General features: G+C 38.1%; 2 protein-coding genes across 3 annotated transcripts in view; one reads left to right on the top strand and one right to left on the bottom strand.

Moving 5' to 3' along the window:
• LOC145283578 (eukaryotic translation initiation factor 2-alpha kinase 3-like) overlaps positions 1-16,831 on the top strand; it is a 131,824-nt gene extending 114,993 nt beyond the window's left edge. For both annotated transcript variants that reach the window (XM_080132496.1, XM_080132495.1), the window contains exons 17-18: positions 13,546-13,725; positions 16,188-16,831. In XM_080132496.1, coding sequence (XP_079988622.1) covers positions 13,546-13,725; positions 16,188-16,382 — 375 coding nt within the window. In that variant the 3' untranslated portion in view covers positions 16,383-16,831. The remainder of the gene's footprint in view (positions 1-13,545; positions 13,726-16,187) is intronic.
• The window catches only part of LOC145283579 (tetraspanin-33-like), a 115,150-nt gene that overhangs the window by 7,818 nt on the left and 81,865 nt on the right, over positions 1-25,467 (bottom strand). The window lies entirely within an intron of this gene.

The raw sequence follows: 25,467 nt of genomic DNA, 5'->3' as shown, positions 1-25,467 counted from the left end.
ATAACTACATCGAAGGGAGGTAACTTACATGTCATAACAATTATTTTATATTAATCTAATGGTATTCCACAACGGAGCTACATCCAAGGGAGGTCACTTACATATCTGGACAATGATTGTATATTAATGTAATGAAATTCGACAATGATGCTACATCCAAGGGAGGTCACTCGCATATTATAACAATGATTGTATATTAATCTAATGGAATTCGACAATTAAGCTACATCCAAAGGAGGTCACCACATATTATAGCAATGACTGTATATTAATCTAATGTAATTTGACAATGAAGCTACATCCAAGGTAGGTCACTTACATATCTGGATAATGATTTTATATTAATGTAATGAAATTCGACAATGAAGCTACATCCAAAGGAGGTCACTTTCATATAATAACAATGATTGTATATTAATCTATTGGAATTCGACAATGAAGCTACATCCAAGGGAGGTCACTTTCATATTATAACAATGATTGTATATTAATCTAAATGAATTCGACAATGAAGCTACACTCAAGGGAGGTCACTTGCATATTGAAACAATGATTGTATATTAATCTAATGGAATTCAACAATGAAGCTTCATCCAGGGGAGATCTTTTGCATATTTTAACAATGATTGTATATTAATCTAATGGAATCTGATAATCCAAAGGAGGTCACTGGCATATTATAACATATATACTGCACAAGCACCTTCAAAATTGTCAAATGGGACCTATGCTGCACAAGCACTTTCAAAATTGTCAAATCGGCCTATAATACACAAGCACCTTCAAAATTGTCAAATCGGACCTATAATGCACAAGCACCATCAATATTTTTCAAATCGGACCTATACTGCACAAGCATCTTCAAAATTGTTGAATCGGACCTATACTTCACCTATGTCATACAATCCCAGGCGACACTTGGTATTCTGCTAGTACACATCCACCTATGTCATACAATCCCGGGTGACACCGGCTGTTCTGCTAGTGCATATACACCTACTTTATCCAATCCTGGGCTATGCCGGGTAATCAGCTAGTATATATGTCGTGCTAGTGCTATGTCATACAATTCAGGGCAACGCTAGGTATTTTGCTCGTACATATACACAAATTTTATCCAATGCACATGTTTTTTTTTTTTTTTTTTACTTGGTCTTTTGGCTAAGATCAAAGTGTAGTATCTGTTATTAGAAATAAAGCGGTTTCATCTTTTCGCCCCCCCCCCCCCTTCCCCAAATATTATGCTTGCCACCTTCCTTCCTCTAAATAGAATTAGTTAATATATCAAAAATATATAATACGCATGTTTTTTTTTACTTGGTCTTTTGGCCCAGATCAAAGTGTAGTATCTGTTCTGATATCTACATCGTGCGAGGCAGTGCTGTTCTGGTGACACATTCTCGTGCCCAGAACACCTGACAAGCTTTTTCGGTCGCGTTCTGTCCGCACCCCCACTTTGTCTGCCTTTCTCTGCTGTCCCTCCTCACGGGGGGAATCCGAGGTGATAATTTACTACCTTCCCGCGAGGGAGGGTCGGAAACACTTTCTATCTTCCCTCCACTAACTTCCCACTCCTCTCTCAGTTCTATCTCCCCTCTTGCCGCCTTTGGCGCCACTTCTTTTTGGCGCCAAAGTCGGCTCCCCACTTTGGACGTCATCTCCACGTCAGTCAAAACAGTGAATTTTTTTTTTCTCGGATTTTACCATACACATTGACTGACCATGGAAACCACAGATACAGGAAGAGAGAAAAAAGAAACAACACCAGGCAAGGAAATGATAACTCCCCCAAAGTACGATTCCCCACATGGGGGAGCAACACTCAAAACCAAAGAGGCGTACCGCCCGGACAACACAAAAGCAGAGGTAGCAGCCCCAAAAGACAGTGCCCAGGGAGAAGCTCCACACGAGGGCAGCTCCCCCAAAGAGGGAGAAAATTACCAAACTGAGGAGGCACACCCATGAGATCCTCCAAACCAAGGGGCAGCAGTCCCAAAAGACATTACCGGGGGAGAAGCTCCCCACGAGAGAAGCTCCCCCCCAAAAAAAGAAGAGGCATACAGCCCAGAAATGAACGCTGGCAAGGAGGTAGCTGCCTCAAGAGACATTATAAAGGGGGATGCGCCCCCAAAGGGAAGCTCCCCAAATAAGAGAGCAGTGCTGGACACACCCAATCAAAGTATGAAAGAATCAACCCCTAAAGGGAAACTTGTATCAGAAAACACCTACAAGACAGCGGAACGATCTTTTAACCCCACAAAAGACCCCTCGCCCAAGACATCAGAGAGATCTGCATGGGGTAAAACCGCTGATAAAAGACTCTCCCCACAGGAATATAAAGACTTGTACCTTACCAAGTACAAGGAATATATTGAGGGGAACGTCCTCAAGCCAATACCTGGAGACTGGGAGGCGATGGAGAACAATATCCTATCCTTCATTACTTTGGACATTCGGGCAAATCAGCTCAAGGGGATGAAAAAAGAGGAAATGGCTGAGCTCCTCCAGAAACTGAATATACCCGCCAAGTATATACACCAGAGGAGCTTAGCGATGTGGGACGTACTGCTCTCCAACAAGGATGAAGTAGAAAAGTTCTCGTGCACAGAACTTAAATTTGCAGGTATCAAGTTACTGCCAGAGTATCGGGGCAGGAGGAGAATCCGAGTACAAATATTCAATGCTCCTGCTGATCTACGCACAGAACTGCTGGGAACTTTCCTCAGTAATTTTGGAGAGGTGGAGCGGATGGACCCAGCACGCTCCAAAAACGGTGTCCACCTGGGAAGTTATACAGTAGCAATGCGTGTCAAAAAAGAAGGCTTTCTAGGCATACCAGCTACAATATCTTTCAAGGAAGCCAATATGACAGTGGTGGTTGAGGGTCGGCACCCTCATTGCTGGTCTTGTCTGAAGCAGGGCCACATGGCAAAGAACTGCCTCCAAAAAGCAATTCCAAGCCAACCAGTGCCACAAGTAAATACAGTTCCAGTGGCGGTGGTGGAAACAGCCACTGAAACTAAGGAATCACCAACATCAGCCCTTGAGTTGGCAAAGTCCAAGGATCAATGGAATACGGTGGCAGGGCGTAAACGGAAAAACACATCTATCTCCACATCAACCCAACCACCTGCTCAACAGCAACAGCAGCAACAACAGTGGCGGCCACAACAACAACATCAGCAGCAACAACATAAGCAGCAGCATCAGCATGAACAGCAACAGCAACCGCAGCAACAACAGCTGCAGCAGCCAAAGCCGAAAAAGCAGCTGCAACAACAACTGTCGCAACAGCAACAACCAGACAAGCAGCAGCACCAACAGCCACCGCAGCAGCTTGAGCAGCAGCAACATCAACAAGAGGAGCAGCAACCAGAGGAGCAGCAACAACCAACGGTCCCCACACCAATCGAGACGAGGACCAAGCGGAGGAAAAACTGCTCCTCTGAGGATGAATCAGCTAGTGAGAGGGAGAAGAACCCAACCTCACCACTTTCCGGTTCACTCGAAATGCAGAAAAAGAAAAAGAAAAGAAAGAAAAGGGAAGAAAAAGTGGCCCCCACTTCCTGTGAGCATACACCACCCCAAACAACAACACAACCCACTTCCCCTTCCAAACCACACACTGCACCAACACCAGACATTATACCAACACCAGACACGGCACCAACACCAGACACGGCATCAACACCAGACACGGCATCAACACCAGACACGGCATCAACACCAGACACCACACACACACCAGACACAACACCAACACCAGACACAACACCAACACCAGACACCACACATACACCTGTCCCCACACAAATGCAGGCCGAGCCACCACCCCAAAAAGAAAAGAGTGAACCCAGGAGGGGGAAAGACCCCTCAACTTCTCCCGCTCACAGACTTACTGCATCAGAGACTCTTGAAATGAGGGAGAAACTGTGTTTTATAGACCCCCTGTCTGTGGCAATGGATTTACACCACTGACAAAGAAAAAATTTAAAACCTCTGCTGGATTGCCAACAGATAGGGAGAAAAGACATTAATGTTCCCTCTAATTTCCCAGACGCCTCACTGCTAACAACTTTTGTCAGGCTTCCAGAGGCCTGCAAGACAAACTTATGGACAATGCTGGAGGCCGCTGAGAGGCTGTTCCGGGAATTGAATTGATTAGAAAAAATGACCCTTCCCTTGAGGAACTCTCAAAACAATGCAAGGGAAGGGTCCCAGTGTTGGTTCATCCGTCACTTTATAGGGCCCTTAAATTGACTTTCCCTTTAGACGTTGGCGGCATTGTGAGAGAAGGTCAGGATATGAAAAACCTGACCACTATGAGCATTGCATACAGTGTCGGCATCCTTTCCCCGACCGCTTTCGGAGCTGAGTGTAACACATCTTAAGGTAGGTACCATTGCTTTGAATTTGGCTAGTCTGAATGCGAGGGGCTTGAGATCATAGGGCCGGGCGGCTCGCCTCCGGCACGACCTCTTGTCCCTTGGAGTGGATGTGGCTATGATTCAGGGACGCATTTCGTTTCTTCTGTGGACTGTCAGGTGCTGGCGTGAGATTTTGAGGTTTTCTCAGCATATGGCAGTCCGCGGTCGACGTTGTTCATAGTGATGCAGGGGGGGGGCAGGCTGGTCGTGGCTGATGTTGCCGTAAAAGATTCTGTGTTTCGGGTGGTCGCGATTCATGCACCCAGCACCGCTCGTGAGATCTGATCGCTTTCTTTAAACACCAACTACGGGTGAAGATCAGATGTGATAGAAGAAGGCTGCATCACGCGGCATTTGACAGAAGATGGATACATGTGGCAAATCTGTGTTTACAAAGAGGAGCCAAATTTGAATACATGTTCCCTGCCTAGGTGTGGAACGCGCAGTTCCGTAAAGTAAAATTAAACAAGTAGTCTCTCAGCTAGCTGAGTGTGTGTTCCATCCCTCCCCGATTAGGAAGCCTCCAAGATCTCCATCCCCTCTTTTTTTTTTTTTTTTTTTTCTCTTACTTGCAATTTTTGTATTAACCCCTTCCTCTAAATTTTACCCATCTTGGAGAGAAAGAAATACAAACTAACCCCCATCCCTTACCCACAAAATTTTCTTTTCTCCATTCACCCCCATCTAGAGGGCATCCCCACCTAGAGACTTACTCGCAGAAGCGAGGTTCCTTTTACAAACCTAGTGGAACGGGCAGTCTATCAACTAGACGGGGTTGGGAGGGTCTTACTAATCACCTTTTGTTTTTTCTTTCCCCCGCCCTCGACACAAATGAATTATTGTACCATTTTATTGTTATCTATTTTGTTTTTACACGTCAATAAAAAATGTTTTAAAAACTGGGAGTTAAGTAGGACGTCCCCCAATATGAAATGGGTGAATGCGGTATTATGGTGAAAGAAGATACTAGCTGGGAGAAACTTTTGATTTTGTTTAGTTCTGGAGTGACAAGGATGACCAACAACCCCCACAATCCCCCCTTTTGAGTTAGCCATGTGCCTAAGTTTTTTGTTCATCGTTGATTTTTACTGTATTTTTAACATGAATAAAAGATTTAATATCTCAAAGTGTAGTATCTGTTCTGATACATACACTGCACGAGGCAGTGCTGTTCTGGCGACACATTCTCGTGCCCGGAACACCTGACGAGCTTGTTGGGTAGCATTCTGTCTGCACCCCCCATTTTGTCTGTCTTTCTCTGCTCTCCCCCCTCACGGGGGGAATCCTAGCTGGTAATTTACGACCTTCCCGCGAGGGAGGGTCGGAAACACCTTCTCTCTTCCCTTCACTAATTTCCCACTCCCTCTTTCAGTTCTATCTCCCCTCTTGGTGCTACTTCTTTTTGGCGCTAAAGTCAGCTCCCCACTTTGGACGCCGACTCCACGTCACTCTTTTCAGTGATTTTTTTTAAAAGAGGAAACCAAAACGGACACCCCCAGCCTGGGGGCCACCAATATGGATACCCCCAGCCAGGGGGCTACTGCTCCCCAAGAGGACGGCTCCCCAACAGGAGGACAAAAAATAACCGCTGACGGGGCGTACCGCTCGGATATGACAGCATTGGACGCTCCCCAGGATGAGAAAATTTAACAACAGCTCCTCCCGAGGGCGACTCCCCCCAAAGGAGAACAAAACCAAAATCGGTCGTAGCATCTCACTCCGACCACAAAAAGGAGGAGGTGCCAGACCAAAAAGAACAATAAAGGGGACAGCGCTCACCAGGTCTGCTCTCCCAAAAGGGGAGATCAAGAAAATGAGGGGGCATACCGCCTGGACCTCACAAACGAGGAAAGGGCAGATGACCTCAAAGTAAACAAAAAAGATCATGCTCCCCAAGAGGTCGACTCCTCAAAACGGGAAGCTGCTCCCGAAAAAGACTCTAACCAAGGAGAATCAGGCCCAAAAGACTCTAAAAAGGGAGCCGCCACCCCCGAAAAATGCGACACTCCCACAAAAGAACAAACTAAGAAATCTGGGGAGGCAGGAAGTGTCGCCAATAAACAGGCAGGGGCGACCTCCATAAAAGACAAAAAACGGTGTAACCCCACCAAAGACCCCATACCAACACCAACACCACCAAGAGGGTCTGCGTAGGGGAAGACCATAGAAAAACAACTGTCCCCTCAAGAGTATAGAGACCTGTACCTGACAAAGTACAGACAATACATAGAGGGGGGGGGCAGATATAAAACCCATACCAGGTGCCTGGGAGGTGATTGAGAGCAGAGTCCTGTCCTTTGCCATTTCCGATATACCAGAAAACCGCCTCCTGGGGATGAAGAAGGAAGACATGGCGGGGCTCCTCCACAAACTTAACATCCCGGTACTATACCTGTACCAGAGGAGCTTCGCCGTGTGGGACATCCTCCTACCCACCAAGGACGATGCGGAGAGACTCTTCCTCCAAGAAATAAAGCATGGGAGAGTCAAACTAATACCCGAATACCAGGGTAAGAGAAGGACTCGGGTGCAGGTATTTAATGTGCCAACCCAAATACCTGCGGAAGTATTAGGATGCCTCTTCAGCCAGTATGGTGAGGTGGAACAGGTGACCCAAGTACGGTCAAAAACTGGGACTCACCTGGGCTGCTACACAATAGCAATGAGACTGAAGAGGGAGGGTGTTCGAGTGATACCACCGCTGCTGACATACAAAGACGTCAGCATAACGGTAGTGGTGGAGGGCCGTCGTCCACACTGTTGGTTCTGCCAAAAGCAGGGCCACATGGCTAGGAGCTGCCCCCAAAGGGTAACCCCTAATCAAAGAACCCAAAAGGCGGTCACAACCCCTGAGACAACGCCCGTGCCGGAACAGGCGGCAACAACCCCTGCAACCGCAGCACCAACCCCAGCTCCAAGGAAAACCCAAACCACCCAGGAGGCCAAGGGGGAAGAATGGAGCATGGTAGTGAGACAAAAACGGAAGCACATAATCCCTTCTGCCACCATCCCACCACCAGCCCAAAAATCGAGGCAGAAGCCTCTGCAAATGCAGCAACAACAACATCCACCGCAGCTGATGCCTCGGAAACAGCTGCAGCAACAACAACTACAGCAGCAGCAAAAGCAGCAAGTGCGGCAGAAGCAGCAGTAGCAACAACACCAGCGAGAGCAGCAGCAACAAAAATAGCTGCAGCAGCAACTAGAGGAGCAGACACAACCAACGGTTCTCACACCAATCGAGACGGGGATCAAGGGGAGAAAAGACTGCTCCTCTGAGGATGAATCCGCAAGTGAGAGGGAGAGGAACCTCACCTCTCCCCGCTTCATTCGAAAGAATAAAAAAGAAAAACAAAAGAAGAAAGGAAGAAAAGGTGGCCCCCATTCCCTGTGAACATACACCACCCCTAACAACAAAATCCACTTCCACCCACAAACCACACACTGCACCAACACCAGACATCACACCAACAACAAACATGGCACCAACACCAACACCAGACACTGCACCAACACCAGACACTGCACCAACACCAGCCACCACACAAACACCAGTCCCCACACCAATGCAAACTGAACCACCACCCCAAAAAGAAAAGGAAAAGAATGAACCGAGGGAGGGGAGAGACTACTCTGCCTCTCGCAGACCAACCAGATTAAAAGTCCTTGCCCCTGAGGAACTGTTATGTAGACCCTCTATCTGTGGCGACAGACATTTCCCATCGGCAGAGGAAAAACTTAAAACCTCTGCTCGATTACAAACAGATAGAGGGGAAAGATGTAAATATCCCCTCAAATTTACCGGACGCCCCACTCCTAATAACTTTTGTCAGAACTCCAGAGGCCTGCAAGACCAACTTGTGGACAAGGATGCAGGCCGCTGAAGGGGCGTTTCCGGGAATCGAACTGGTGAAAAAAAATTACCCTTCTCTTAACGAACTGTCAAAACAATGCAAGGGAAGAGTCCCAGTGTTGGTCCATCCGTCACTCTACAGCGCCATAAAATTAATTTATCTTTTGGACGCTGGTGGCATTGCGAGAGAAGGTCAGGATATGAAAAACCTGACCACCTTGAGCATGGCACATAACGTCGGTGTCCTCTCCCCAGCTGACTTCGGAGCTGAGTGTGACACACCCTAAGGCAGGTACCATGGTTTTGAATTTGGCTAGTTTGAATGCGAGGGGCTTGAGATCATCAGGCCGGGCGGCTCGCCTCCGGCACGACCTCTTGTCCCTGGGAGTGGATGTGGCTGCGATTCAGGAGACGCATTTCGTTTCCTCTGTGGACTGTCAGGTGCTGGCCTGAGATTTTGAGGTTTTCTCAGCATATGGCAGCCCGTGGAGGAAGGGAGTTTCCGTGCTGGTTAAACGTACCCTGTTGGCGATGGTCAACACTGTCCATAGAGATGCGGGGGGAAGGCTGGTTGTGGCCGATGTTGCCAGAAAAGATTCTGTATTTCGGGTGATCGTGGTTCATGCGCCCAGCACCGCTCGTGAGAGGGTCTCATTCTTCAGTCAGCTTGACGTGTTTGTAGATTGTTGGAAGTGGGTAGTGCTAATGGGAGATTGGAACGCCATCTTAGACCCCGAGATAGATAAGGTAGGAGGCGATGCTAGAGGATCGGAGAGGTGCGAGTCCAGCCTGGCTGATCTGATGGCTAGATGCGGTCTGGTCAACAGGTTTCGGATCGAGCATCCGGGGCAGGAGATGTGGACGTGGACCAATAGTGTTTCCTCCTATCCAAACACTTACTTGGACAGGATGTTAGTTACGAGAGGCGAAGTAGACTTCTTATCTTGTCCCACATTCACTTGGCTAGGCCAGACGGATCATAAACTAGTTATGGCCCGGCTGAAGCTAGGAAATAGGCCTAAGTTAGTGGCTCACTGGAAGTTAAACACTTCCCTTCTGGAGATACAAGACTTCCAAGAGAAGCTAATAGAATTAATTCAAAAAGCACTAGTGGGGGCGGTTACTGGGAGTAAATGGTGGGTATGTCTGAAAGCCAAAATTAGAACCTTCTCCGTCAAGTATGCCCAGCGTTTCGCACTAGATAAAGCCAAGGCGAAGAAGTAGTTAGAGAAAAAACTAGCCCAGGATACGGGGGAGAGTGATAGGGTTAGTCAGGAACTAGCTAAGCAGGACCTTCTGCATGAGAATAGCGAGCGTTATGAAGGTCAAGTAGTCAGAGCTAGGCTTAGAAAGGTAGGCAATGAAGCAGTCAACTCCAACACTGACACGCGTCATGAAATTTCTAGACGTGGCTCGGACAAGTACATTGCAAAGGTAAGACATCCAGATGGACGCACCCTGGAATCAACTCTGGAGATCTGCGAGGGGTTTCGAGAATATTTCGAGGAGCGTTTTATGCAGCAGCCCGATCTTCCGGTCCTTGAGTTTAACGACTATTTGGCTGACCCTTCCCGCCTCGAGGCGGCTAGTTGCGAGGGCCGGGTGACGGAGCAGGAGGTTTTTACTGCGCTGAAGCAGGTCAGCTGTGACAGATCGCCGGGGCTCGATGGTCTGCCATACAAACTGTATTTGAGGCTGTCGCCCATGTTTCTGCCTCTTCTGACGGATGTGTTCAACCATTGGTTTGCACAGGGATCCATCCCGGGACAAGTCACCAAGGGAGTGATCACATTGCTGAGGAAAGGTGACGGGCATGGTGGGGAAGAGTTAAACGATTACAGGCTCATAACTTTGCTAAACACAGAGTTGAAGATTTGTGCAAGGTCCTGTCGAATCGGCTGCAGGTTGTTATCGGCAAGTTGGTTGAACCGGAACAGAACTAAGCTGTGAAGGGGAGATCGATTCAGAACAACTTGCACCTGATCTGCACGATCCTAAGTTTTTAGTTGTACATTTTTAGTAAAACAGTACGTTTCAAAGGGGTTCTGCTAAAAAAGTTATATTTTAAAAACCAAAGAGGAATTATTTTACATTTAATTCTAAAATAATTTTTGTTCATCTTTCATTAAAGTTTTTCAGTATATTCACACTTAACTGCCTAAAAGAGTAAAATCACATATTTTAGAGAGGTGATCAGCCAAATACACTATTTATAGATATACTAGCGGGGGTACCCGGTGTTGCCCAGGTGTTTGTATGTAGGAGAGGGTGACCCTGTTTTAATATTATAAAAAAAAATATGATGTTAAGAAAAATTGGAAAAACCAATACAAAGCAAAACAGCGAACAGACGTAAAACAAAAAAGGAAAAAAAAAGAGGAAAAAAAAGTATAAAAGAGGAAAAAAAGTTTAGGTAGAAAGACAGGCTCGAACTTGAAACATCGAGGCTAAGGCGGAAAAAAAATGCCCGACACGTTACCCCTACGCCAAAGAGACATACAACTGAGAACGGATCAAATTAAACCTTTATAAACACTTGCAAGTGGTTTTAAACTAACGTCAACGTTTTCTAGGTCAAACATGACGTCATTGTCGTAGTAGCAGGAGCAGAGAAAATGAAGGAACGATTTTTTCGGCACCCCCTCCCTGTACAAAACTGATGATTTTAGGGTGAAGGAATTAATTTTTTTGGCCAGTTTTTCGATATTTGTTGGGCGAAGGTTAGAACTTTAAAATGATACCTATCTGGCGAAAATCCGTGACACATGTCGAAAGTTTTTGCGGGACATACAAACACACATACATACATACACACATTTTTGCTTTTATATATATAGAAGAAGACTAGTGGAGGGTGGCCGGCGTTGCCTGGGTGTTTGGAGGTGTGTGTGGCTTTGGGTAAATCAAAACTCGGGGGAGGGTGGGGGCGTAAAATAAAAAAAAAAAGTTTTGGTAGGTAACTATGAGGATCGAACTCGAACCCTTGAGGCAAAGTTGGAAATTAAAGTGTGAATAAAAAAACATGCGACGTTAACCATTGGACCACCGTGAAATACTAATGGAAACATGTTTGAATTTATTTATTTAAGTATTAAAAACAGAATTGACACATGTCCACAATAAAAGTTAACTCTGCTGCTTCTATTTGACCTCATTAATGAGATCAAATAGAAGTCACGGAGTTAACTTTTGCTGCGGGGCAGCGTTTGGGTTTGTTTACGCAACTTTGACTGGCTTTTTCCCCAAGATGTTGGGGAGGGGGAAACCAGCTCCCCATTGTCCAGATTGAATAGCAATTGTCTGATATAAGGAGTTTGGCCCCATATTGATCAAAGCTGATTGCTTCTGGACGTTTCCCGGTGCGATTGCCGGGAACAGTGCCTTTGAATTAGTTTCGCTTTTTATACGAAAAAGCTGAACGAACACAAGATGGGCTGAAATAGCAATAAATTTGTAAAAATCGATGTAAATAAATCTAGAGGCGACCCCGCATTCCTAAATCCTAGATATTATAATCTAGGGAGTATATAAACAGTTCTAAGCGATAGTAACCCCCCCCCCCCCGGGACGGTCGGCGAAAAAAGCCTTTACGAGACATACATAAAATGATCACACACATTTTGCCTTTTATATATATATACTAGCGTGGGGAGGGGGGGGTACCTGGTGATGCTCGGGTGTTTTGAGGTAAATCAAAACTCCAGGGGGTGTTAAATAATAATAAAAAAATGTTTTGGTAGGTGAGTATGAGAATCGAACCCGTACACTTGAGTTGGAAATTAATGTGTGAAAAAAAAAAACCGTGCTACGTTAACTATTGAGCCACGGCGACAGACAACGTTGGTTAGAATTTATTTATTTAACTATAAAAACAGGCGTGCGCAATAAACGTTCACTCTGCTACTTCCATTTGACCTAATTAAGAAGGTCAAATAGAAGTCATGCAGCGTTTGGGTTAGTTTACCCAAATTTAACTGTTTCTTCCCCCAACATCTGTTGGGGGAAGAAACAGTTAAATTTGGTTGCTATTCAAGCTGCTTTGATCAGTTACTATTCAATCTGTTGCTGTTTCTTCTCCCAACATCTGTTGGGGGAAGAAACAGCAACAGATTGAATAGCAATTGATCAAAGCTGATTGCTTCTGGACGTTTTTTCCCGGCGCAATGCCGAAGACGTCGTTTGAGTTTAGTTTCACTTTACTTATATTAAAAAGCCCAATCAACACGCGAGAAGCCAAAATAGCAATAATTTCATAAAAGTCGACGTAAATAAATCTATAAGCTACATGCGTTCCCAAATCTTACATATTATTATCTAGAACCTATATACACAGTTTTAAGCGATAGTAACGACCCCGGGAGCGTGTGCGAGAAAAGCCTTTTGAAGACATACACGAAATGGTCACACACATTTTGCCTTTTATATATATAGATAGAAGATGAATACATTCGCAATCTCTATTTTCAGAGAACAAGCAGTTAGACTTACACACCATCTTTATATTTTTCTTTTATTTTTTAATTTTTTCGATTTGCCCAGACATAAAATATGCTTAAATATCATATTTTAATTTGTTCAGATTTTGTATATATTGTTATAAAGTCATGATTTCAAAAGTAAAACAAAAAGTATTTGCATGCCATCAGCTAGAATCGAATTCAAAGCTGGTGATGTTACCACTGTAGTAATGTGGCATGCATATGAACAGATTAAAAATTATAAATAAACTAACATGAATGTACAAAATGTTAAACGATTTTTTTTCAATTTTGACCCATTTTTGACCCCCTAAAAATTATTTTAGCTGGCTAAAGACCCAGAAAAGAATGGTGTGTAAAAATCCAATCATTTTAGGCCTCTCGCACCACTCTGTGACTTTTAGTTTCGGAGGAGATAGAGTTTGAAAATATGGAGACAGACAGATTTTTATTTATTAGATTACATAGAAAATGTCATAGACACTTGCAAAAAAAAAAAAAAAAAAAAGTAAAAATATAAGCAATAAAAAAAAAAGCAATAGTCAAGACTAATATCACTAAAAAAATAATGAAAACAGAAAAGTTGTAATTGTAGAACTTGGAAACTTTATCCGATACAAAATAAATCCCTGCCCAAAACATTTTTTACCAAGCCACATTATTTGCTAAAGAAATTCCAAATAACAAAAGCATGCAGATATGATCTCAGTAGATTTTATTTATATTAAGTTTATTGCATGTGTTGCACAGTATCTTTTCATTTCTCTCTCTCTCTCTCTTTCAACAGCTTGATGGTAAACCGTACAACCAAAAAGTGGATATCTTTGCTCTCGGAATGATTCTTTTTGAGTTATTGTACCCATTCAAAACGGAAACCGAACGACGATTGACTCTTACCCACGTGAAGAAACAAAAATTTCCGCAAGATTTCAGCATTTTTATTCCAGATTTATTCTTTGATAAAACCGTAAGTAAAACGTTTTATATCATGAATATGCCTCGTGAAAGCACATCTTTCTTCTACTCTTGTTATCATATTCTGTTTAATTTGCTTGGACGATTTTTGAAAATTGTTTTCCAAACCAGAAATCATGGCTAATAAGAACAATTAAAACGTTTTTTTTTCTTTTCAAACAACTTTCTCAGAACTAAATTATACTTTATTATATGTTTTGTGTGTATGAAAATATGTAGGAATAAAGCTTTAGAGAAACAATCCTTAATTATCTCACATTTAGTATAATCATTGTGTGTGCATATGTATATAGTCTTAGAAACTTTTTAACCTTGAAAACTATATAAAAAAAAAAAAAAAAAAATTTTTTAATAAAAATCTAACTTTTAGTCCTTTGTTGGAAAATTTTCTTAGTAAGTCATTTAATCTCCTGCAGTTGCTGATCAAACCTGCTTTCCCGAAGTAACAATAGTCCTATATTTTCAGAGATCATCATTTGTTTACCATGAAACACTGTTTTGAGGATTTAAAAACAAAACAGTATATTAAATCAGGGCTCCCCAGCAGTGTGGATCAAACACCACCTCCCCTAAATAAAAGAACAAAAATTGTTCCAAATATTGGATCCAGTTTTTTTTTTCTCCAGGTTAATTAGGCAAACCTATTCATGTTATGAAAAATTTTTTTTTCTTTTCCATGTCATTCGTCCTTGTCTCACAAAAAAAAAAAAAAAAAAAAAAAAGAAACAATTTTTTTTCTTTTCTTTATAAATCTATTGTATTTATATAATTTGGACAAATTGACTACATATACTTATCACCCCCTTCTTTGTTATTAATATTCTATTTATATATTTACATTCTTATTTTCTAATAATCTCTTTGTATTTATTACTTTATTTAAAAATATTATAAATATCTACATAAGATTTTTTTTATTATACATGAATAATGTAGTTTTGGATTTCCTCTCTCATATACAGAGTGTTCCAATAAAATGTATGCACTCTTTAAATGATCTCAACTTGCTACATGAATATGCCATCCAACGTTTTCAAGAGATGTTTAGGAATAAAGAATGGTACTTCCAGTAGGATAGACCAGATGGGTAGGATGAAGAGTAAGTATCGAGTACCATCCACAATCAGCGGATTTACCCCCATGGACTTTTTGGAGAGGTGAGGAGGCATTTTAAATACAAGGTTCACAAAAAAAAAAAAAAAAAAAAAAAGCTACCATGACTTAGTTGAAAGCAGCCATTGAAGGAGGATGTGCCAGCATCCCAACTGAACTGATAAAAAACATTTTGGATTAAATCAGTAAGAGTTGCCAGCTGTTCCTTGACCATAATGGCCAATGAAGACTTGCGAGAATTAGCTGCTTTCTACATTTGATCTATGAAACTTTTCTTTATCATATTAAATGTTGATTTTACAAATATTTAAAGAGTGTATACATTTTATAGGGACACCCTGTATAAGGTTAGTTGAAAGGTAGATTCCATGAACAAAGCTTTTTTATTAGAACTGCACGCCTGTGGAATTGTCTTCCGTTTTCCTGCTTTCCGGCTGACTACAATATGGTTGTCTTCAAGTCTAACGTAAATAAGTTCTTGATGAGCCGTTCCATATAAGTTATCAAATTTAACAAATTTTCATTACTAATGATTATTATATTGTCCAATTTCTACTGTACACTCTTTAACCCTTATCCTTGAGTGGCCTCTTGGCCTTGATAATGAGTTGATACCTATGAAAAAAAAAAAAAAGAAAAAGTCCAATGTGAACAAGTTCTAATTGAATCGTCCCCCTAAGTAATCCAAGTTACAAAATTCCCACTGTTTACTATGCTAAAATCACAATGACTAATGTATACCTATTAACCCTTATCCTCGAGTGGTCTCTGGGCCTTGATAAGTGGTGACACCCTTGTAAAAAAAAAAAAAAAAAAAAAAAAAAAACTAGCAGAGTACTGGATTAGTAAAAATTGAAGTTCAGAATAAGTGTAATTTATAATTATGATAGAACGTGGCTGCAAACGAATGCAAAATTGACATCACCAATAAAGAAAAAGAGCATATTAGAGATGTAGATGACATTTGAGGACATGTTGGAGATGTCACAGCTGTAATGAGAACTCATGCATGGTAGAAGAATGAGGGAATAAATGTTATTACAATGGGAAAAATCGAGTTGAAGTTCTTTCCTATTTTTGTCTACTTTGCAACTGAGGTTACAATGTGTTGGGTAATGTTACACAACAATGGTTGAAGATAATTGATAGAGATGATCCTTTTTTTTATTCTTGGACAACACCAAGCCATTTTGTTAATTAAGAAATCATAATATATTCCTTAGGTGCAATCGTGAACACGCACACATTTCTTTTGTGTAATCCATTTGAAAAAAAAAAAATCTACATTTTAAATTTATTTCTGAATTTATTTTTCATTTTTTTTTTTTTTTTTTTTTTTAGATTGATTTGCTCAATCGACTTTTATCGCCAAATTCCGATGAACGACCGAGCGCCAGTGAGATTTTGGATAGTGATCTCATGACAGATTTTGCACACAGTAAAGTGCCACGTAGATTCCGTAATCGAACTTTATCTAGCAGCAGTGGTGGGAGCAGTGGGGCGCAACAGTCGCGAGAAAATGCTATTCCAAAATGAGAATGGCTTTGAGGGAGGGGGGGATTAAATGTCAGATTACAGAAACTCAAAATGTTGCCACACATCAAAATGTAAAATCGGGTCCAAAATATATTAAAAAAATTTTTTTTTTTTAATTGTGTACTAAAAGAAAAAAAAATGTGGGTCATATTGAAAGGCTGAAATACTTTCTTTAAAAAAAAAAAAAAAAAAAAAAATTTTTTTTTTTTGTTCATATTTAAAAATATTTTTTCCTTTAAAAAAAAGATGTATTTTCTCATATATAAAATTTACGGCTAAATTTAATTTTTAAAAAGGAAAATAACCCGGTTCTTTGTAAGATAAAGAAATTTAAGTGGAAGATAAAACTGAGAAAAAGATTTCTACATTTTTATTTGATTATGAAATTTTAAGTTTATGAAGTTTACATTTTCTCAAATTTTATCACAAATTAAAAAAAAAAAAGACAATCCTTCCACAAAGCTTAAAAGTATTTTCCTCCAAACAAGCAAAAAAAAAAAAAAAAAAAAAAAAAATTATGAATCTAAGAATTGAAATTTTAACGGTTCTTCCTTGAATTTGTTGTGTTGCAGATTTTTAAGTGTTTCAACAAGGAATTGCCAATTCAAAGCTATAGAGTTAAAAAAGTAACATAAAAAAAATATTTGAAATCTCAACTGGGAGAAAACAATTCATAAAATTTATCACTTTTTTTTTTTTTTTTTCTTAAAAGTTAAAATTTTATACCAAACTTTTAGCAGGTTCAAATTTGCTGTAAGCCTTGTTTTCAAGAGAAAAAAGCGGGTGGGTGAGGGGTTAATGTTGACATGTACACAGAAGGTTGTCACCTCAACATGCTGTATGTTAGAGAATCATGTGACTCACTTAGCTAAAAGAGAGAGGGAGCAAGAGAAGTAGAGAGTTTGTTAGGAAGCGTTGAAGCGGACAAAACATATAAAGAAATGACTTTAAAATCACTTAGAAACTAAAGAACCAATGGCCTCCGATGTCTAACCCCAAAATGGAAAAATGATTGCGTCATTCTACAGCTCCAGAAGGTGTCTTGCTGCCAATGCAATCCTTTACCCGTAGAAGAGTCAGATACATCCTCAAACAGAGTACTGTTGCCATATCTGCGCAGAAACTGCTTGGAGCACCCGATTCTGCTTTGACAAAGTTCAAAACTGGCTCTGGAACCTAGGAAGTAATGTCCTTTTCTCCCCACATAAGATGTTGTGAGCCTGTCACTGCTGTATCGTTATTTTCATAAGGCTCATATGAGCTTCCATCTATGACCCCACCCCATCTCTACCAAACTTCCACAAAAAACACTACCTCTACAATGACTATTAACAATTCCTGTAGTGAAAATTGAATGTGACTGCAGTCACGGAGGTGAGCTGCATGTGCGAACTCGAAACCCGAGCGATGGAAGACGAGAAGGTGACGAATCAGCAGGTTCCGATGCGCATTAATTTGCATAAATGAGATTATATAAGGGCGGGAGTTAAGATGTTTGAGGGAGTCGAGCCGTTGAGTTCGAGAACTTGATGGAACCAGATTAGAGCAGAGAGTGTCGCCGAGAATCGAGTCCCAGGTTTTTTTTTCGATTAGGAGCTATTTTGGCGTTAAATATGGAACCAATGTGTCCGAGATGAAATGGGAAATGTTAAATGATTCGCCTCGAACCTGGAAAATTAAAAGTCGCGTCAAAAATTGAAAAGCATTGTCAAAGAGAGAATTGAAGGAGTCGTGTCAAACTGCGAAGATTGAAGATATGAAGTGAGTCGGACTTTTTTTGTCTTTTTGTTAATCCCAGTGGGATTCGTTGGATTTCTTTAACTATCGTCGTCAAAGGAATGTGGAATTTGGAATTAAATTCGCTTATATTTGTTGAAAAAAAAAAAAAAAGGTCGTCGCTGTTAACAGAACTTAAAATGCGATTTGGACAACTTGTGCATTTAAATTCGTTTTTCACCGAGGAATTTAAAATGAGATCCTGTTGTGTTAAAGAGAAAAAAAGTTGTTCTTTTAAACGAAAATGATTTTATAAAAATACAATTCGATTCGGATTTTATTGCTTAAAAAGTCATCGTTGTTAAAAGAACTTGAAATGCAATTCGAATGACTTGTATGTTTAGAAGTCCTATTTCAATGCGGAATTTAAAATGAAATCCTGTTGTGCTGACAAGGAAGAAGGGTGTCGTTTTTAAACGATGGATTTATTTTATAAAAGTACAGTTCTAGTCGGATTGTATTGTTTGAAAAAAGTCATCGCTGTAAAAAAATCTTCAGATGCGGTTCGAATGGCTTGTAGGCATTGAATTCGCTTTTCAACGAGGAATTTAAAATGAAGTCCTGTTGTGTTAAAAAGAAATAAAAGGTGTTGTTTTTAAACGACTTTCATTTTTAATGAACATGCAATTCGAGTCGGTTTTATTCCGTTTGAAAAGTCGTCGTTGTTCAAAGAACTTGAAATGCGATTCGAATGACTTGTATGTATAGAAGTCATATTTCAATGCGGAATTTAAAAAGAAATCCTGTTGTGCTGACAAGGAAAAAGGGTGTCGTTTTTAAACGATTTATTTTATAAAAGTATAATTCAAGTCGTATTTTATTGCGTTTGAAAAACGTCATCGCTGTTAAAAGAACTTAAAATGTGATTCGGACGACTTGTATGTATTTAAAAGTTATTTTTAAATACGAAATTTAACATGAAATCGTGTTGTGCTGAAAAGGAGAAAAAAAAGGTGTCGTTTTTGAACGATAGTTATTTTGGTGAGAGTACAATTAAAGACGTTTTTAAATGAGAAATTTAAAAATTAATTTCTGTGGCTAGCTGTGTCTGTCTAGCAGGAGTGTAGAGAGCGCTAGCTGTGTCTAGCAAAAACGGATACTAACTCACTACCCAGTTTATAATCATGAGATCAGGGTGGGGGCGTATAGTGAAAATTGAATGCGACTACAGTCACGGAGGTGGGCTGCATGTGCGAACTCGAAACCCAAGTGATGGAAGACGAGAAGGCGACGAATCAGCAGGTTCCGATGCGCATTAATTTGCATAAATTAGATTATATAAGGGCGAGAGTTAAGATGTTTGAGGGAGTCGAGCCATTGAGTTCTCGAGAACTGGATGGAACCTAGTTAGAGCGGAGAGTGTCGCCGAGAATCGAGTCCCAGGTTTTTTTTTTTTTGGTGCCTAAATCCAAACACAAATTCTATGAACAGAGCTTCTTTCTTAGAACTGCCCGTCTGTGGAACTGTTCTGCTTTCCAGCTAACCACCACATGGTTGTCTTCAAGTCTAATGTAAACAAGTTTTTGTTGAGTTATCCTTTTACTCAAATTCTACTTAATTTCCACCGCTAATGCTGTTGTCTTGCTAACCAGTGTACAGTCATTAACCCTTACCCTCGAATGGCCTGAGGGTCTTGATAAGTGGCAACTCTTGTAAAAAAGAAGTCCTCACCGTTGCCATGAGCATAAGAGAAGACGATGTCAACAAGTTAAATGTAATCATTTTTAATATTAAACTTTTCTTGTAAGAATGCATAAAATGTGTTCTTTAAGGTTTTTTATTTTTTAAAAATATTTGTAAACTGCTTTTGTCACAAATGTTAAACAGAAAGAGAACAGAATTTTGTTGCAAGATGCACACAAATGAAGAAACCAAATTGTTTCAGAATTTTTCTAAAATGTATTTTTCTGATAAGAAAATTTTTTTTTCTGCTTTCTATTTTGATGAAAATTTCAAAATGCAACTTTTTTTTTTTAATTGCTCATTTTAAGATTAAAATAACTTTAAAAAAATTAATAGCAAAGTTAAAAAAATAACATACTTTTCATTATTTGATTTTTTTCCCCTATATTCTTATTCTAGCCACACATTGACAATTTAAAGGCTTCAAAATCATGTCCAAATTTTACATATTGAAATAAATCACTGACTGCCAGCTTTTTTTTTAATATGGGGGAAAAAGAGGTTTACTTCAATTTGTATTTGATTTTGAAGTTTTCAATTTGGCAGAAAGAAATTTTTGGTTAGAATGAAACTTTTTTTCTAAGAAAAAAAAAAAATTTCAATTGTGTCTCTATGAAAGAACGGAATAAAATTGCTTTTGAACTTTAGAAGGATTTAAGTTTTATCAAAATCTGACTTATAATTTTTAAGAAATCTGATTTTCATGGAGCAGATTTTGTGGTAAAAAATTTCTTAAAGTCGGCTTTTTTTCCCCTCCCAAGAATTTCTTGATTGTTAATCACAATTATGTTTGCCGTTGCTTGAATTCGATTTCAGAAAATCGGGGGAGGGGTCCTTATGGATAGATATTCACATTTGGACAAATTGTGATTTCTTTTTTGTTTGAACAAAAAAAAAATAAATAAGGTCAGTTTTTGCAAAATGAAATTGTATTATTTTTGTATATAAAAAAAATGTAAATAAACTTTTTAGGAATTTCAATAAACTTGATAAGTTTTCAATCGACTTGAAATTTGTTTTTATTGTTTTAAGATCGATTCTCAATATATAAAAATAAAAAAAATCATTTTTCATCGTGGATGGATTTTCCTTTTCTTTTTATAAATTAATTTGCTGCAACCAAGAGATTTTTTTCCTCAATTTATTTGAATTGGCATTAAAAACAAAAAAGATAAGACTGGAATATTTTAAAAAATAATTTATTAATCTTTAAGCAGTGTGTCCTTTTTGTAATAAGTTTATAGGGAAATTTTACAAAAAATATATTTTACAAATATAATTTTTTTTTTTTTTTTCAATAGAAAAACAGTGTAGTCAGATCTTCAAAAACGAGCTGGAAGATTTGGAATTGGGGGTTCAAAAAAATCTTTTATACCAAAATTACTTCATTTTGTTGATCATTTTACTAAAATGCAGAAATTTTTAGTGATATTTTTAACAATTTCTTTATTTTAACTTTGAGGCAGGAATGTAATTTATAACAGTTTTCAATTTTTTTTAAGGAAAAAAAAAATGTAAATATTAAAGATCACTTTTTATATGAAGGAAAAAATTCCAAAAGAATTTAGCAATTTTAACTTGAAAACTTTTTTTTTTTTTTTACATCAAGAGAGAAAATGCTTCATCCTTTAGAAAAGGAACTCAAATACAATTTGCAATATATATATATATATATATATATATATATATAAGGCACAAATAAGTGAAAAATAATAAATTCAGTTTGACAGTATATTTGGATAAGGTTGGCAGAAGAGGCATAAATCACGTGAAATAACAATCTGATATTCTTTCATTTGGCCACCAAGAATATGAGGTACTTCTGCAGTATAACGGGATTCACATAAATCCATTTTAAGTAAAAAATACTTTTATATTTACGCATCATGTTGAACTTATTATAAATTCTAAAAATTATGAAAAATGATCCTATAAAAAATGTGTTAGATCTATTTATTTACAAAAAAAAAAAAAAAATGTATGGATACTACTGGTCCGACATGTTCTATTTTAAAATGGCAGGTTTTAATTGAAAGCAAGGGAGATAAGTCAGTTTGTCATACAGAATTGACCGCAAAGAACTGTTCCACATTAAAACATACAAAACTATATATTTCAATAAATTAAATTAAAAAAAAATATTTTTGTAATTTATACTAATTTTGACATGGCATATAAATATGTAATGTTTTTAACTGAAACGCGTTTTAGAAATCTCACTGTTCTGCAGAGGCAGAATCCGATGATACAGCATCTGTTATTTACGTGAACAAAATTCATTTATGATCAGACATGGGCTCGTAAGAAATAATGTTACCGGTTTTATTATTTAATGGATCAAGCTGTTTTGATGCGTGGAATTTGTTAAGTTTAGAAATTCATAAATCTAATTTCAATTTGTGAAGACTTTTGAGGAAATGAAGGAAAAGAAATGTTAAAAAAAAAAAAAAAAACTGGAGTCAATCGTAAGATATTGGATTTTTTATGGATTAATCCGATTTTGGTTCTTAAAAACTTATTAAATAGAATTTGTGTTTAACGAAAAAAAAAAATTAAAGTGCTTGTGCAGTATAAAAGGATTTCAAAAAACATGATTTATGTGTCATGTCAGAATTAATATGAATTCTAAAATTTATTTAATTTATGAAAAATGATCGAATAGAAAAATAATTACAAGTAAAAATAAAATTTATCATTCAAAGTAGTGTTTGAATATGTGGTTAAGTGTCAGTTTTACTCATTTAAAACTGCTTTAAAGCTTCACTGCTCACTTATTTTGTGACCAAATTTCAAACAATTGTTTTTTACAGCGACACCTATTGGGAATGTTTGGAATATAAGATCTGCAAAGAGCAGACAATCGACTTCAAACGCTCTAGAAAAAAAGGTAGGAAAATTAAGACATAAGTTTTTGAGGATGTTGAAAACGAAAATAACGTTTAAAGTTCCAGCAAACGAGTAGTTTCCAAGATATGAAGAAATGTTAGTTTAAATAAAGTGGGGGATCACTTTTCTATAATAATTTAACGTATAATGATCACCCACTTTATGGCCAGAGGATATTGAAAACGAAAATAACGTATAAAATCCCAGCAAACGAGTAGTTTCCAAGATATGAAGAATTTTACATAAATTGAGCACCCACATATTGACGCTCTTCCAACAAAAATTTGGCAAATGTGTATTTCAGCGGCGTAAATTCAAGTTTTACACTAGTGGTGGCTATAAAGTGAGTGATCATTATACGTTAAATTATTATAGAAAAGTGATCCCCCACTTTCTTTAAACTAACATTTCTTCATATCTTAGAAACTACTCGTTTGCTGGAACTTTAAACGTTATTTTCGTTTTCAACATCCTCAAAAACTTATGTCTTAATTTTCCCAGTTTTTTTTTTCTAGAGCATGGGAAGTCAATTGTCTACCCCTTGCTGATCTTATATTCCAAACATTCCCAATAGGTGTCGCTAGCAGTGTATCATTCAAAAACAAGATGGTGTAAAGTTTTTCTTCGATAAAATGTCTCATAATATTTGATTTTCTTAAAAAAAAAAACTACTTGATCGATTTACGTGATTTTTGGAATATGACATCTTCATGCAGTGACATTATAAAGATTTTTTTTAGATTTTTATTGTAAAAAAGATTTGTTGTGGTCCAATAGGTATTATAACAAATCTAGTACGAATTATTATTAAGTTATCTTCCTTGTTTCTTTTTTCAAGGTAGAAAACAAGATAGTCACTCCTTGAATATTTTTTTTATAAAATTTGATTTTGTTTATTTAAAAATAAAACTACTTGATCAATTTATATAATTTTTGGAATTGATATTTTCGTTTCATCGCGATATGTATGTCATACTGATTTTTCTTTAATGTTGGGGGAATTCTGGACCAGAACCGTTATTTATCTCGTGCTACATGGCCAGCCCCCTCCCCCCACTTAAAGTGTGACGAAGAGGAGAATGCCACACTAGTTGTTGGGCAGAAACTTCTTTCATGCACAGCTGTGAATCCAACTCATCAAAAATGCTTGTCTCTTGCGATCATTTTGTTGTGAGAGGAGTGAAGCTAGGTCAGTCACGTCAGGAGAGGTCAATTTTTATTTGACTCATGGATTTTCTTTCTCTTGCATGTCTATTTTGAAATCACAGGATCTGTTTATAAGCATAAATATAAAATTATCAAACAAACTGGATATTTTGTTAAAACCGGTTTTGTAAGATTTATTATTAAAAAAAATATTTCTGGTTCACTAACATTCTTCTCGTATTCGTTTACTTTTGAATAACGTGGCAAATGACATGAAACCCAGTGAAAAGCAAAATAAAAATTGTTTATTATTTAAGTTTATATTAGACTTTTCTTTTTTGCTTCCCTCGCATTTCTATTTTAGGATTCGAGACTTGAAAAAATATCACATTTGAATACATATTAAAAAATTTTTGCATTTAAATGGCTTCATTTTTTTTTAGATTTATGACGTTGACTATTTATGTTGTCGACAAAAGAAAAAAATTCAATCTAACAAAAATATATGGAAGTAAAAATAGTGAATGGATGTTTGGCAATAAAAAAAAAAAAAATGTTTATCAAAAATATTCTTTGAAAAAAAAAAAAAAAAAGAAGAAAAATGTGTGCGGTCATCCATGTCAGCTGAATATTAAATAAAGAAAAAATTTTTGCATTTGAAAAATAAGTTTAAAATATTAGCAATCGGGTAAAATGGGATATTTTTCATGTTTTTGCCCAGAATTCCCTCATATTAAAAAATAAAGAAAGTCTTTATGATGTACGTACCCATGACAAAATGAAAAGATCATATACCGAAAATCATTTAAATTGATAGAGTAGTTTTATTTTTAAAATAGAAAATCATTTTTAAGCAATTATTGGTTTGGATTGTTTTGTTTTATGGCATATCAACCCTTTCTGGATTATTTAATGCCAAATCCAGTTATTTTGGAAACAGTTTTTATGCTTCAAGTTCTTTATATCTTCGAATATTTATTTGTAGAGTTTGGTTTGGTTGTTTTACAGCATATCAAACCTTTTCGGGTTATTTAATGTCAAACCCAGTTATTTTGGAAATAATATTCATGTTGCATCCAGTTATTTTGTAGAAGGTTTTTATTCTTTAAGCTCTTTGTATCTTCAATCGCTAGTTTGTAGTATTTGGTTTGGGTAATTTATAGTGGATTTTATCGTTTTTGTTCCTTGCCCTGTAGAACATGAATGAGTTTTGCAATAGGAGAGGGAAAAGGGTTACAGTACTAATGCTTGGCACATTTTAAGTTAGGGAACAAGTCAGAACGTGGGGGAGATAGAAAGGAAGAGGGAAAAAGAATGGGTTGTTTTTGGTTTTTGGTCTTGCAGAACATAATTAAGTTTTGGAAGTAGAAAAACAAAAAGCATGAATGTTAGGTGCATTTCGTCTCAGAAAGCAAATATCTTCAGACAGCCTGATCTGGTAGCACCATACAATTATTGGAAGTTCATTGGCATTACAACATAAATCTAGTAAGTATAAATTATTGTTAAGTTATCTTCCTTCATTTTTTTATTTTTATTATTTAAAAAGAAAACTACTTGATCAATTTACCTAAGTTTTGGAGTATAATATTTT

Source organism: Euprymna scolopes, chromosome 8 (assembly GCF_053919585.1).
Source record: "Euprymna scolopes isolate OS-2025 chromosome 8, ASM5391958v1, whole genome shotgun sequence".
NCBI lineage: Eukaryota > Metazoa > Mollusca > Cephalopoda > Sepiida > Sepiolidae > Euprymna > Euprymna scolopes.
Note: the sequence above shows the minus strand (reverse complement) of the source record. Positions and strands in the feature narration are given on the sequence as shown.